Consider the following 14,862-nt stretch of genomic DNA (forward strand, 5'->3'; position numbering starts at 1 on the left):
TCTGGTAGACGCTTGGTTCTTTCTGGGTTTGGCTTCAAGCTTGGCTTAAACAATTGGTTTTTCTAGACATTTCGAAATTATATATATACATATTCCTGTCTTGCATTGTCATTGTTGGCGCAGATTTTGACTCGAGCGCCGCACCACCAATTCCCCCACAGCCGCCGCTCAAGGGCCTGGCCAACTCGAACTCATCCTACGAGCCCTACAGCCCCTACAGCAACGGTGATCAAATTGATTCGGGCACAGGTGAGTCTCCAGTTCGCCAACGTTGGGCTTGACAAATCGCTGCTTGCAATTCTACTAAAATAACTTGTACTAAAAATCGTTCAGCTGCGATTAAATAGTTTTCAAATCTTTAATTTGTATTTAAATTAGATACTTTAAAGAAATTGAATCCGCAATCCAATTTTTGGGATCACTCTACACTTTGGTTTTTAAAGTTTAAGAAGATGTACCCATAAAGTGTACTAAAACAATCACAATTTAGGCCCACTCTTATGTTTTTTTCTCTGTAATTTTCATGTTAAAAATTGATTGAAATTAATGTTGGTCCACTCTTATAGTGTCAGTTAATAATTTGCATTCTTATAATAGGAGTCACTCTGATTGGGGGATTTGACTTGTACTAAAAGTGCAGTTTAACGTGTACTAAAATTAAGTGCTCTAAAAACAATTATTAATCTTCAATATTAGAGTCTGAAAACGGGTTTCACATTTCAATTGAATCTATTACAAATTGATCTAGATATGAATATATTAAAGGCTCATAAGCTTAAGGTTCTTGAACCTTAATACTTATCGCTATTGCACCTAAGTTATGTGTGCTAAAAATGTTATATATCTAAACTCATATAAAAGTTTAGAGTGGGGTGTATTTGGAAAATGAAAGTTAATCAAAAGAGCAATGCTTATCAAAGCAATTTAAAATATGATCTGTTCTAAAAGTGTTCCAAAAAATGTAGCTGTATATTTTATTATAGCCTGCTTTTCAATGTTGACCACAATTGAATGATCTTACGAAAATCTGATCAAATGACGATGTCGTAGCCAATCCCTTTGGAAAAGTTTCCAGTCTACGCCCCTGCGTGCTGTTTCACATTCAATGACCTTTGAGAAATTCCGTTTTTAAGAACAAATTTCCGCAATTGCTGCAATAGCATTTTGAAGGTGCGCCGCGTGCATTAGTTGGCCAAATTAATCGATAGCGCCAATAACAACAGAAACAGAAACATAAACCACCAGACTGTCGGACAGCTTTGACCCGCTTAGCACGCGCCACCTGTCCGTGGCACGAGCCCAGCCCGAGACCGAGTCCCAGACCGAGACCGAAACGGAAATCCACCCCCAGTGCCCGGCAGCACACACGTTGCCATGGCCAAAATGTGGCGGCTAGAAAAAACAACAAAACCTGGTCGCAGGTGAGTTGCCTGTCGCGGCCTTTTTTCCAATTTAGTTAGTTTCACTTTTCCGTGCCAAAAACGTCGCTCGACTCGAATTCCTAATTAAATGCGGCAAAAAATAAAACGCGACGCGCGTCAATTTCCACTTACATAATGCACCACTGAGCGGTGAAAAAAATAGAAAACATACTCAAATAAATGAGAAAATAATAATAATAATACAACGAGGCATGATACATCAAACGCTAGCGCCGCGACGCAGCAACACCTACGCGCTGCAGCATGCACCTGGCAACAGCAACAGCAGCCGGAACAACATCATGAACAACAACAACAGCCGCAGCAGACGCAGTCCCTCCGCAGCAGGAGGTGGCAATCGCGTGCACTGGCGACAGGCGCATCAAAAGCTGCACAGCAGCTGCAATGATTTAGAGCTGACAGATGACAAGCCACGGCTACAGCAGCAACAGCAGCGGCAGCAACAGCTTTGGTGGCGCGTGGACAACAACAACTACGATGCCTGGTCGCAGCAGCGTCCGTTGAGCAGCGGCGCCGACAGCGGCAACTGCAACAAGCTAACGCCCGCCGCGCTGCATCACAGCGTCTGCGACATGCCCAACTGTGGCAAGCTGCTTTGGCTGCACCGCGAGACAGCAGCGGCGCCCATGGTGCCACCACTGCCGGCAGCAACAGCAGCAGCAACAACTGCAACGGCAACATCAACCACAATGAGCTATCACATTGTGGGTCTGCCACACACACCGCTGCCGGCGCAGCGGCAGGCATATTTGGCCAATCGGCATGCCATAGGCGCCTCCATGCCGCTGCTCATGTGGCAGCAACATCAACAGCAACAGCAGCAGCAGCAACATCAACAGCAACAACAACTGCAACAACAGCAACAACTGCAGCAGCAACAGCTGAGCCGCAGTCAGTATATGCTCATATAATATGACTGCTCCTCCCCCCACTTCATACTTTTTGAGGCACACGAAAGAAAGCCGCCTGCCACGCCCCCTCGAGTCCATAAACGTTCACTTTCTCATTTGATTAAACGACCTTCCTGTTTGCCGCTTTCTCACGGTTTTTCGCTAAATGCAAAAAAACTCGTTATCAAACGTCGCGCTGCGAGAAAAAGAGAGAGAGAGACTCAGAGAGCAACTGATACTGAAAGAGTGAGATTGTCTTCTCTCTCTCTCTCTCTCTCGATGCTTTTTTCATGCAGCTCACGTTTTACACGAGTTCGTGATAAAAAACAGCACGTAGTTGGGCGCTTTGAGCGTATGAGGTGCAACGATCTTTAGATTCGAGTCTTGTGACTGCAGAAAAAGTGGAACTTAAAGTACCCAAAATAATATTTAAATATAATCGGAAGATTTTTGTTTATATACCTTTCTTTCGATTGTGAAAAATTAAATAACTATAAAATGGGAATGAAAAATTGAAGGAAAGCGAGGCGTCACAAATTCAATATCCTGCCAAACATAAACTCTATTTAAATATAACAAACTATTCTTTTTAGAAAAATTGAAATTGAATAGTTGAATAATTGTAGAAATCAACTTACCCAATAGTTCCACAAGCAGTTTTTTTAAATAATGATCCCATTTTCCAGTGTGACATTTTTTGAAAGATAGTTATGTTTTCGTTCATAGAGACCTGAAATAATCAGATATTTAAATCCCATTTATATTATAAAAGCCTTATGTTTACATCAAAAAATCAAATATTGTTCAGGATCAAGTATATTATATAAAACAAGGATTTGCATACAAAGAGATTTACATAAATCTTTGGGGCTAGAGGCTGACTTTTTTTCACCCGTTGTTGTACCCAACACTTTACAAAACAAAATTCTTACAGATTTTTATTGGAAGCTTATATTTTATAATTCAAGTACATTTTACTTTTCGAATCACTGTTATATATATTTATCAAGTGCTTATTCTTTCTGAAAGCCTGAGATTTTAGATTCTGAAATATAACATTTCTCAAATTAAATTGAGAAAGCTTACGGATAAAAATAATTGAACCTCTAAGCAGCTCTAACACACAGCATTAAAAAAGAGAACCTTTTTTTTTATTTTTATCATAAGATCTATTGGGCTATATATAACACACTTAAGTGTTTTTGTTGACAGTTACAGCAATTAACATGCGCATTAACATGTGTTGTTAATAAAACAAATGTTAATGTTATGTTAAATGTGGCTGTTAGATCCCAATGTATCAGCTTTTGGGATAACATTTATTTTCAAGTATGTAGGTAGTGCCTAAAATATAAATAATACGTATGAAAAAGAGTGAAAAGTAATTCTTAAATATCTAAAATTCCACTTCAATCAATTGGCCCTTGTCTTGACCCACTGCAAAGCAATGTGTCATCAAATTCACGTACACGCGCTTTCCTTATCAGCAGTGCGTGAGGTAATTGCCCCACTGTAAGCACAGTCAAGCAATTCACAGCAATAACAATGAGAAGAAGCAGCAGCAGCTGTAAAGTCTGAATAAACGTGAGATTTGGGGAGGGGCGCCAAAGAAAACGGCATTCGTTGTACGACGATAACTAAACGAATTTACGCGACAAGCTCAAAAAGGTGGCTTTTAGCTCAGTCTCTCAGTTGCTCAGTCTTTCAGTTTCTCAGTCTCTCAGTTTCTCAGTCTTTCAGTTTCATTCATTTTACATTTCAGTTTCGGTTTCAGTTGAGCGCAACGCGTGCTACAGAGCAGTTGGGTACGTGCCGCATTGAGATCAGTTTGTGGAAACTGGTTCGGGTTCGGGTTTGTCTGTTCAGCGAATCGAGACTTCTCGCGGTCTTTATCAGGCTGTCAAAAGCCTTCGGAGATTACTATCCGATGAGTTGCCAGCGATTCTGATTGATTGGATGACTAATCACGGGGTCTGGGGTTGGGGTGTACTACAAAATGCTTTTAAATAGCTGATTAACCCGCTTAAAGGGCATGAAAAGCCATGGAAAAGCCGGCATAACTGGGCGTGCAACTGCATACACCTATATATGTGTGTGTGTGTGTGTGTGTGTGTGTGTGTGTGTGTGTCTGAGTTGTTGTTGTTTGTGCAGTGAAAGATGAAAATCGGCAACACTTTCAAAACGCTGCAAATTGCGGCGCCACAACAAATCAGTGAAAGTGAAAAATCTCTCAAGTGACAATTAAGCTTTTTTTTTGTACAACAAAAGTTGTTGTTGTTGTTTTTTTTTGTGCTTTGTGGTTTATGGTTTTTTAAGCATTTTGTCATTGTACAAGCACAACAAATATTTGTGCAGCTGTTAGCTTTCCCAGCCCCCTCCCCCTATTCAACACCATCGAAATAAGTTACCATGAAATTGTCTTGCGGCAATTACACAAAAGAAAAATTTCTATTTATTTGTGGGTCGGCTGGGATCTCAGTCTTGTTCGGCTGCTGCGCAATTCCATTAGAATTCGCTTTGTGACTTTGTTTGATTTCTAATTGTGTTTAACTGGCATTCATATCAGTTGAGCGTTCTATTAATTCGCTCCCAAGATTCATGAGAAACGCGGTCACGTCACATGCAAATGCATGGAAAGACTCCCAACTATGCGGCACAAGGCCAAAATAAATATATACCACAGCTCTGTCTGTTGTTGGACTTGTAAATCACTTTGGCTAAATGTCTTTTTCGAGGTTCAGTTCGTTAGCAAGTATTTTTAGCTGTTTGAGAGTTTTGCTCGGGCTAAAAACACTTCTCGGGGCTTCAATTGGGTTCAGGTTAATGCGAGTTGTGATAAGTTGAAGATCAGCATTACCATACCCATTATTTTTCTTGATTTTAAAATCATCTCGTTAGAAGTCTATCATTAAGAGGAACTTCTCTCTGAATTCTCTATTTTGAGCATTTAAAGACAATTTTTAACCTTATTTGAAAATCTAACATACAATATTTGTTATGATTTTATCCTTATTCCAGTATTTTTTTCTATTTTCATTAATTTGAAATTTTGAACCTACTACAAAACTTATATTAAAATATTTTTTATACAAGTCTCATTAAGAGTTTATCGATGAACGGGACTCCTTTCTTTTCTGATTTGTATATTTTAAGCCTTAAAAAAAAGCGTAAGTCTTCTTTGACAACAATATTTAATAGAAGTCTTTATGTAATACTTATTCAATCAATTGCTAATTGTCAAGATGAAGTATTATTTTCTCTAAATTAACTATTCTGAGCCTCAACGGAAAAGTTCAAACCGTTTGGAACACTGAATATATATAATGGATTTTATATCTTTCCATTCGGGAACTCAGCTTTTATCTATATAAACTATTTAAAACTTTACACATCATTTGAAACGTTAATATACATTGAAAGTTTTGTTTTTATACTAACCCCATTTGAAGTTTATCATAAAGAGGAACTCTTTCTATTCTTTAATGTCTGTCATAAACCTTAAAAGAATATCTTAACCCTTATTTTCAATTTCTATCAAAAACAATATTAAACAGAAATAGAAAAAAATTTCCTTTTGGTATAATTGGGATAGGATAAAACACAAATTACATTATTCATGTTTCTTTATCCAGCAAATTATTGCCAGAGAAATATGTTTGTCTTTTGTGAGAATTGACATTTTTATATGGTAAATTTGTAGCCCTCTAATCTTCATAAGAAAAATTGTTCGTAAATTCCAACTGATGGATTACAATTAATTTATTGTACAATTCTTAATTGACCGTTTGCTTAATTTTCAAATGATATAGGGGTTCCAATATCATTTGAAGCTAATCATGAGCGTGCTCTTGTATAAGCCCATAAAACAAACAAACCCTTTGAGCACAGCTTGAGCAATACTCTGGCTACTTTAAGAAATTGTTTTAACAACCACTTTGACCGGTTGCCCGTCAGTAAGTGAGCCGCCACCCACTCAAAGCACACGCCCAGTTGGCACCACTTTTGTTTCAATTGGCGGCTCATTTAGCTATCAGTGGATGCTAATGCGCATTAGCTTCAATTGTGGCTCATTTTCGATACGATGAGAAACGTTAATTCAATTGACTGTGAAGACTGTGCTTATGTATATTACTATTGTTTTACTACTTTCCCACTTGGACTTTGCTGGATGGTTGGGTTATCTGCAGCTTTGGTCTCTATCTATCTATCTGCTTAGCGAGGCGTGCGCTCATCAGCAGGCAGGCAGCGGAGCGAGCGTCAGTTAAGGTTGTTTATTTGCTTACCAATTGGCAAGCACAGACTAGCTACAGATAGAGATAGAGCTGCAGCTACAGCTACAGATACAGATACATAGACAGTTACAGATACAGATACAGCTACAGTTACAGATAAGAGCTGCGGCTGGTTTCGTAACATAGCGGCGACAATTTTTTGCGGTTAGCTCGTCTTACACTTGCCCTACGAGTCGTTTCCCCCCATTTGTTTATTATTTTTAGCGTCGTTCATTAATAATAATAATCAGCCAAGTTTTGAGCTTAGGTCCAGGACTGGAACCCTCCACAGAAACTGAGCTTAATCTAAAGATTTTTTTTGCCCATATTACCTGATATTTATTTAAGACATTGCCAAATTGTTATTATTACACAGACGTGAACATACACTTCAAGACACCGATAAGGCATGAGTACAAGCAGAACATATCGGAGGAGGAATTAGCTATACGACAAGCGGAGCATATGCAGAAATTGTATCAGGAGGAGCGCAGACGCAAGTATCTACAGGAGCTGCAGGACATGAATTCGCGACGACACACCGACAATTTTACACCCTCACAGAAATCGCCAATTGCCTTGAATCGTTACGATGATTTCCCCACAGACGTAACGCTCAAATCTCTGGTGGGGCCCAAAACAGTTGCCAGGGCCCTCTACAACTTCCAGGGACAGACCTCCAAGTAAGCAATAAACAAACTTTTCAATCAAATGAATAATACTATAATAAGAAATCTTCTCTGTTTATAGGGAGCTCTCGTTCCGCAAGGGCGACACCATCTACATCAGGCGACAGATCGATCCCAACTGGTATGAGGGCGAGCACAATGCCATGATTGGACTGCTGCCGGCCAGCTATGTCGAGGTAAATCCCCTAGTTTCATTTCCATTTGCCACTCCCATTTACTGTCCCATTTCTTGGCCACAGATTGTCAGTCGGGATGGCGCCCGCACGCCTGGCAAGCGTCCATCGGAGGGTCAGGCACGTGCCAAGTACAACTTCCAGGCGCAGTCCGGCGTGGAGCTATCCCTCAACAAGGGCGAGCTGGTCACACTGACACGTCGCGTCGACGGCAATTGGTTTGAGGGCAAAATAGCCAATCGCAAGGGCATTTTCCCCGTCTCCTATGTGGAGGTAAGTGTAAGCTGCAAATTTGGTCAAATAAGGAAACAATTCTGGTAGCCTCCATTTTCATTTGAGCGCATACGTTTGTTATATACTTAAGATTCACATATCCCTTTTTGATCCCTCAAATTACTAAGCCATAACAAGCCTGAAAGTTAAGAAAATTGTAATTATATTGTATTCCTTGTCTACTTTAAGTTCCAAAGACGCAATGTTTTCTCCAGGCTTTCCCTTGCTTTAAGTGGCATCTCAAGCAACAGGATTTTCTGTTTATATTATCCATTCAACTTAAAAGTTAAGAATTTCTCCAGGTCTTGCGACTCCTTTCTATTCCTTTTGCAGAAATCTTTAACAACTCTTATCGAATCAAGTTTTCTTTTTCAATATCAACTTTTTCTCTATATTCTTTTAGGTCACACACTTAGTTAATTAGTTGTAACGTGTTCTCCATGTCCACATCAATGTTTGCCCCTGTCGTTTAAGTTCTTCATATATTTCTATTTATTTTCATTACACACATTAATTAACCCATACATTTTATATAATTTTTTCAGGTCTTAACCGACATTGGTGCAGAAGATATTGCAGCCAGAACCACAACCGTCATCAACACTCAGAGTACCACGAATCTGCGTCCAAATTTGGACGTGCTACGCACAAATATCAACAACGAGTTCAATACGCTGACCCAGAACGGAGCACATCCGCCGAATGGCATACTAAAGGAGACCCGCACGCTGCACAAGACAGACGCCCTCCACGTGGACACCAGCTCGGAGCCCTTGACGTGCGTATCGAGCAAATATAATCGAAGATTCAATTAGTTAATTAATTTCTTGTATTTTGGAATCACAGTTATCGTGCGCTGTACAAATACCGACCACAGAACTCCGATGAGCTGGAGATCTTTGAGGGGGATCTGGTGCAGGTGCTGGAGAAGTGCGACGATGGCTGGTTCGTGGGCACTTCGCAGCGGACGGGCTGCTTTGGCACATTCCCCGGCAACTATGTGGAACGTGCCTGAAAACTGAAAACTCGAAATGGTGGAAGGAGCATAACGAACCGTTACGATATTTGTCTATTGCTTTGGCCACAAGTGGAGAGAAAAAAGGAAAGTAAACTATGCAAGAAATTCAGCTCTAAACTGAATGAGTTTGTAGTCCAAAGCCCAGCCAAGGCAAAAGCAATTATTAATTATTTATATGAATTATAAAACATTATAATTTCAATTGTTGTTAAAAAAATCAATATCAGCTGCTTAATTTTGCCGATGTTTCTCTTTTAATTTAAATAATGTACAACTATTTATTTATTTTTAAAGAAATGTTGAAATTATGTTTATTTATAAAAAAAAATACACAAAAATATTAACAAGAAGTTTGAACCACACAGCCCGCACATACACACACACACACACACATGCACACCAAATATCCAAAAGTTGAAGCTAAGATATTTTTTTCTATAAACTTATTTTTTCGTTTACCTACTAATTTTAACTAGTCACAGCTAATTTCCAAAAAAAATTAATTTGAAAAAAAAAAAACAAAAAAAAAATAATCAGAGAAATAATTTATGATTTTCGCGTAGGAATCAAAACTGATTTTGCGCCATTTGAAAACGTTGAACACCAAGTGCCTTAAATATAAAATGTTAATTGACTAAAAAGGGAAATAAATAAATAATTAAATTTAATAATAAATGCATAGAAACAAGTGCCCTTCTGTTGTGTCGACAATGCTAATAAATTAATGTGCGATTATTATACATTTACATAATATTATTGAAAAACTAAATTTGTAATTTTACGAGCGTTTATTACACAGACACCTGTTGCAAGCGAATGCGTATTAAGTAAATAAAATAAACAAAAACAAAACAAAAAAAAATAATCATAATAAACAAACACCAAAAACAAATAAATTGTTTTCATTTCTAATTATAAATACAGTTTATTTATTGTAGGTTGTTTAACAATCATCTTAAATATAAAAAGTGCAAGGGAAATTGTTTACACGTGACAGTTATCAAGATTAAACGCTTTTTGTGGTTTATTATAAATAATAAAGTTGACCATAAATATAAGATATAAATAAGTTACGTTTCTTTAATGCAATTAGGTTTATACAAAGCTTGTTTTAATGAGATGAAATATTAATTTTTTGAAATTTCGTATTATAAATATTTGAATATTTATAAGAAGAAATACACAAATTGAGCTGGCTTAAATCATGACTTCAGGTTTATTTATTTTTTTGTAGTTTTCTTTGATTTCGCGTATTCGATGCTGATAAATACCATGAGCCTATCACAATTTAACAATTCGCATAAACGTTGTTTCAGCAGATAATTTACATTTTATTTTATGTATTTTGTACTCGTAATGTGTATGGAGTACCTTCAAAAAAGTAAGTTTAGCTAAAGCAAGCCTTTCCTTAAGTTTCCTTATCGTGCCAGTTATCAGTCGCTTTATATACATTAATATCTTAGCACAATTCGCAAGCTCGTATAAACATTGTCACAGATTTTATGGCAACATTTGGTAACAAAAGATTTCTCGATGTCTGTCACGTATAAACTAAAAGCTCTGATCACGTTTGTGCCAATTTGCGTTTTCTTTCCTGCTTGAGCTCGCGCTTGACCGCTCGCTGCTCCAGCTCCTCGGTGTACTCGGCGTACATGGCCAGCAGCGACGGATAGAGCTTGTGATAATGCTGCAGGTCATCCACGGTGACCTGCATATTGTCAAAGGCAATGGCCACGTGCTGCATGTCTTCGCTGCTGGGCAGGCGCGGGCATTTGGCATAGCGCTGAGAGAAGTGGGTCAGGATGATGTGTTTGGCCTCCATATCCCGGCCCTGTTGTATGGCCTGCGAGATGGTGCTGTGCGTCTTGATGCGCGCCTCCTCCTCCAGGTCATCCTCCATGGTGGCCTCGTGTATTAGCACTGTCGAGTTGCGTCCCAGTTCCACCAGATCTGCACAGGGCATTGTGTCGCCGCTGTAGGTGACCTTAATGGGCGTCCCCTCGTGCTGCGCCTGCAGCGTGAGGCTCACGCCAAATGCATGCGGGCAATGCCGCACTAGGCAGGTGGCTATCGAGGCAATGCCCAGCTGCTCCACCTGCTCGCCGGCCAGCGGCTGCTCCAGCAGCTCGCCATTGCCCACCAGCGTGTAGGCATCCGCGATGGGCTCGATTTGACGATTGTAGAACTGCAGCCAGGGTTCGATCTGACGTGGCGCCAGGAGAAGCAAAGGCGACGCCGGCGCCAAACGCTGTCGCTCGCGCAGCAGCCCAATGAGTCCAATATGATGATCCGCATGCAGATGGGAGACATAAACCGCCTGCAGCTGTTGCATAACCTGCCGCGCACGCTCACGTCCATAGAGACGTACGATCTGGCCGTACGTGCCCTCGCCGCAGTCGAGCAACATAAACGCCTCCGCGGCGGTCTGGATAAGAATGGAGCTCACGTTGCGGGTTTTGTTGGGTATACAGGAGCCCGTGCCGAGAAATATGATGCGCGGATAGTTGTTGCTCGGCGTCTTCAATGTATCCTGGATGTCGGCCTGTAGCTGAGCGAGCAGCTCCGTGAAGCCAGGCACCGCATGCGTCTCCTTGATGTACTCCTCGGGAGTCAACTTGGCCTCCAGAATGCGATCCAATCCTGTAGCGTAAAGATTTGCGGGTTCGGGATAAATTAATCAGGTTCCAGTCAGAATATTTGTTAATTAGATTCCATGAGATGAAGCAAGCGTGGCAGTGTATGAAGCAGGTGGTAAATAGATGCACGTGAGAAGCCGGATTCGAACGTGAAGAGAACAAATGTGAGCTTAACACTAAAAATCGTGGGTAAGCAGAGCCGGTCCATCCCAAAGAAGGTTCACATTCGGAGAGTTGTTGAAGAGAAAACAGAAATATGGGAGAGTTCTCATATAGAATAGTGTACCCGCTAAAAGAACTCCGAGAGCAAGCACGAGTATTGGGGATAGATTCTACAGGACTTCAGCAGAAGAGTTGCCAAAAAATTAAAATTTAGCGAACTCCTGAGGAACACATAACTAAATAAATCCCAAATTATGGAAAGAGAAAAGTTAAAACGTTCCATTAAAAGTGCTGAACCAAGCACCAAAAAAAAAAACCCCCCAACAAGAACAATTTTTAAAAATATGTAAACATACATTTTTGGTTAAAAAAAAATATATCCACAATTTACCCAACTTTTAAAAACATTTTCGCAAATGCATAACAAAAAAGGAATCTCTCCCAGGTTGAGACAGATAGATCAACAAAAAAAAAAACCCTGCACTATGATCCCCAAAAGCTACCATTATATTATGGTATATATAAGTATTTCCCAAAAATCTATCTTGGGCAACTCATGTGATATACTAAGAAGTTACCAAGTGAATATGTGAAGATTATTGGATTGTGATATGTGATATGATATGATATGATATGATATAATATATGATATATGATATGATATGACACGATATGATATGATATAGATGATTCTTTTCACTCACCCTTTTTGGGCCTTAAATGAAAGCTGGTCATGGAAACAACGCCCTGTTCCTCTTGCTGCTTCGATTCCTTTATGGGCTCCTCACTGTCTTTCTTTGTTTCCTCCATCCCGTGTCCGTTTTCCAGCTTTGTTTTCTTGAGGCTGTGGCTAAGCTTCGTGCTCTGCCAGCTGTGTTGCAGGTCTGTGGACTCGGCGAGCAGTGGAAAGATGCGCGGCGCCAGCTGATGCAGCTGATACTGAATGCGATGTGCGGCCGCATAGCCGGAGAAGGGATTCTGCGGCGAGTTGAGATAAATGTGCTGGGTGCCGGCCGAAAAGTTGGCCGTCATAAAGCTGCTATAATGCGAATTAGCTGCCAGCTCGGGTGGACTAAAGTGCACGACGAGCGCCACCTCAGTTAGCTCCGAGGCGGCCAGCTGCTTGTACTGTTCGGCCTGGGCATGTAAGGAGTTTAGGTACTGCTCGCTGGGCACATCTATGAAGACAAAGGAGAGGGCCGTTTCGCCTGGCTCCGTTACATCCACCGAATGCACCACTTTGCCGCAGGGCAGGGTCACATCCTGTCCATTTTTGAGCTGTCCCAGCAGCGGACCCGGCGGCACGCCCGCTTCCACGCACTTGACCAGATTGAGCGCGCCCGGGCGTGGCTTCAGCTTGCATATATAGCTGAGTACGGGCTGCGCCGGCTGCTGCTCGCTACGCAGCACAACCGGCTGCACGCTCAGTATGGAGTCCTCAAACTGGGCGCCCAGTGTGCTGTCTATTGTTTGCATCTGCAGATTCTTGAGCACCACAAAGCGACGCATGCTCTGGAGCATGGTGTCCAGATGCGGTGGTCCATGAAGGCCCACATTGCGCACGCCCGCATCCTGTATGGTGAGCGCCAGGCCGGGCAGCCCGCCCACTGTTGTCCACGTGTTGCGCGTCACAAAGATGTGCTCCAGACGAGACAGACGCGTCTTGTGCTCGTGCGCCAGCCGCTGCGTGCCTTCGCCACAGTTGAACAGGTAACGGGACTGGTCGGTGAACAGATAAACAGCGCCGGGTGCTCCGTTGGCGCCTGCGCCCAGCACCTGCAGATTCACAGAGCCCGGCACGACAGAGCTTAACTTTTTGCGCAGCACATTCGGCTGGCGTTCGTATTTGAGTGGCGGCTTTTGCCCAAGCGGATCCTTGGCATCTGTTACTACCTGGCTACTCATCCTGGCGCAGTTTTCTGTCAAAAAGCGTAGCGTTCCATGCGGCACGAATCGTTGCAATTTCACCATTGCCAGCCACATTTCGCGTTTACCGTGCGTGAAGCAGCTGTTTGGCAACTAGAGATGGCAAAAGTGCACGGCTGTCAGACGAAAGCTCAATGCTACCACACTTGCCCACGTTTTTCAAACCTTAACAGAGCTGGTAGACGCGTATCGATAGTCAGAATACCGATATCTTACCCACAACAGTTGGCCGGCCTAAGCTAGTTAGGAACTTTTGCGGTCACTTGTCAGCGCATCAGGTCAACAGTGGCAGAACCGTTCGAAAAACAGAACGTCAATATCGGTGTCTAACTATCGATTAACGACATGCACAACACGTACCAGAGCACGCACGTGGGACTCACCGCGTCTGTTTGTCGGTCTGGAAATCCTCAACAAAAATGGTTTTCTTTACATGCAACATTTGCGGCGAGTCCGTTAAAAAGCCATCTGTGGAGAAGCACTATCAGACACGATGCCGCGGAAAGACAAAAAACGTGTCGTGCATGGATTGCCTCAAAGATTTCTACGATGAGGAGTACGTTGCGCACACCAAGTGTATCTCGGAGGCACAGAAGTACTCCAACCAGAATTTTGTGCCCAAGGAGCCGAAGAACAAGAACGCCCAGAAACAGGAGAGCTGGATGGACATCATACGCGCCATACTGGACAGCAAAGAGTACGAGTTGACGGCGTCCGTGCGCAGCGCATTCCAGCGACTCCAGAGCGTGGACAACGTACCCCGCAAGAAAGCAAAGTTCGAGAATTTTGTGGGCAATTGCATGCGCATGCCACGCCAGCAGGCAACCCAGGTGTGGGACATACTCGAGAAGGAGCTGAACAAAATGAAGGAGGCCAAGCAAGCGCAACTGGAGGCGGCCAAGGCTGCCAAGGTGGCAGAAGCTGCACAAGAGAAGCAGGAGCAGGAAGCGCCGCCCAAAAAGAAGTCCAAGCTCGAGAATGGCGCAGCGAAAGCAGCTGAGCCAGCAGCAGAACCAACTGTTGCTACTGTGGCGGAGGAGACCGCCGAATTTGATTGGGCTGCGCAGCTGCTGAAGCTGGTGTCCAAGCAGCCCGATGGCATTTTCCAGGAGAAGCTCAGGAAGAAGCTGCTGAAGAAGTACACAAAGCACTTGGCCGTCACGGAGCTAAGCGAGAAGCAGGCAAAGAAATTTGACAAACGCTTTGACAAGCAGCTAAAAAAGTCGGATGCACTGCAGCTGGAGGGAGATCTGGTTAAGCCCGTCTAGCTATACATTAGTCTCTAGCGTAATTTAGCCCGTATGTAAACTATAAACGTTAGAAAGCGATTAAATTTGTAAGCAACTGCCAACTCATACAACTAGGTTAAATTCTCCATATAT

The 14,862-nt window shown here is 42.2% G+C and overlaps 3 protein-coding genes across 8 annotated transcripts in view; 2 read left to right on the top strand and 1 right to left on the bottom strand.

Annotated features, from left to right (window-relative positions):
• LOC115760414 (sorbin and SH3 domain-containing protein 1) overlaps positions 1–9,627 on the top strand; it is a 37,921-nt gene extending 28,294 nt beyond the window's left edge. For 3 of the 6 annotated variants that reach the window (XM_030701725.1, XM_030701731.1, XM_030701751.1), the window contains 6 exons: positions 124–249; positions 6,980–7,286; positions 7,354–7,468; positions 7,532–7,738; positions 8,284–8,516; positions 8,585–9,627. In XM_030701725.1, coding sequence (XP_030557585.1) covers positions 124–249; positions 6,980–7,286; positions 7,354–7,468; positions 7,532–7,738; positions 8,284–8,516; positions 8,585–8,753 — 1,157 coding nt within the window. In that variant the 3' untranslated portion in view covers positions 8,754–9,627. Of the gene's footprint in view, positions 1–123; positions 250–4,127; positions 4,138–6,979; positions 7,287–7,353; positions 7,469–7,531; positions 7,739–8,283; positions 8,517–8,584 lie in introns of those variants that run through there. The other 3 variants (XM_030701718.1, XM_030701738.1, XM_030701759.1) reach the window with 2 other exon arrangements.
• Positions 9,628–9,703: 76 nt separating this feature from the next.
• Positions 9,704–13,573, bottom strand: LOC115761710 (ribonuclease Z, mitochondrial). Its single transcript, XM_030703589.1, has 2 exons — positions 12,259–13,573; positions 9,704–11,396 (listed from the first exon to the last, which is right to left on the bottom strand). Exons 1-2 carry the CDS (start codon positions 13,535–13,537, stop codon positions 10,321–10,323), a joined length of 2,355 nt encoding a protein of 784 aa, XP_030559449.1. The 5' UTR covers positions 13,538–13,573; the 3' UTR covers positions 9,704–10,320.
• Positions 13,574–13,857: 284 nt separating this feature from the next.
• LOC115767370 (uncharacterized protein C16C10.8) lies at positions 13,858–14,823 on the top strand. The gene has a single exon (XM_030711665.1). It carries the CDS (start codon positions 13,900–13,902, stop codon positions 14,746–14,748), a length of 849 nt encoding a protein of 282 aa, XP_030567525.1. The 5' UTR covers positions 13,858–13,899; the 3' UTR covers positions 14,749–14,823.
• The last annotated feature ends 39 nt before the right edge of the window (positions 14,824–14,862 follow it).

The sequence above is a fragment of the Drosophila novamexicana genome, unplaced genomic scaffold, assembly GCF_003285875.2.
Source record: "Drosophila novamexicana strain 15010-1031.04,08,12 unplaced genomic scaffold, DnovRS2.1 tig00000008-arrow-pilon, whole genome shotgun sequence".
NCBI classification, from domain to species: Eukaryota; Metazoa; Arthropoda; class Insecta; order Diptera; family Drosophilidae; genus Drosophila; species Drosophila novamexicana.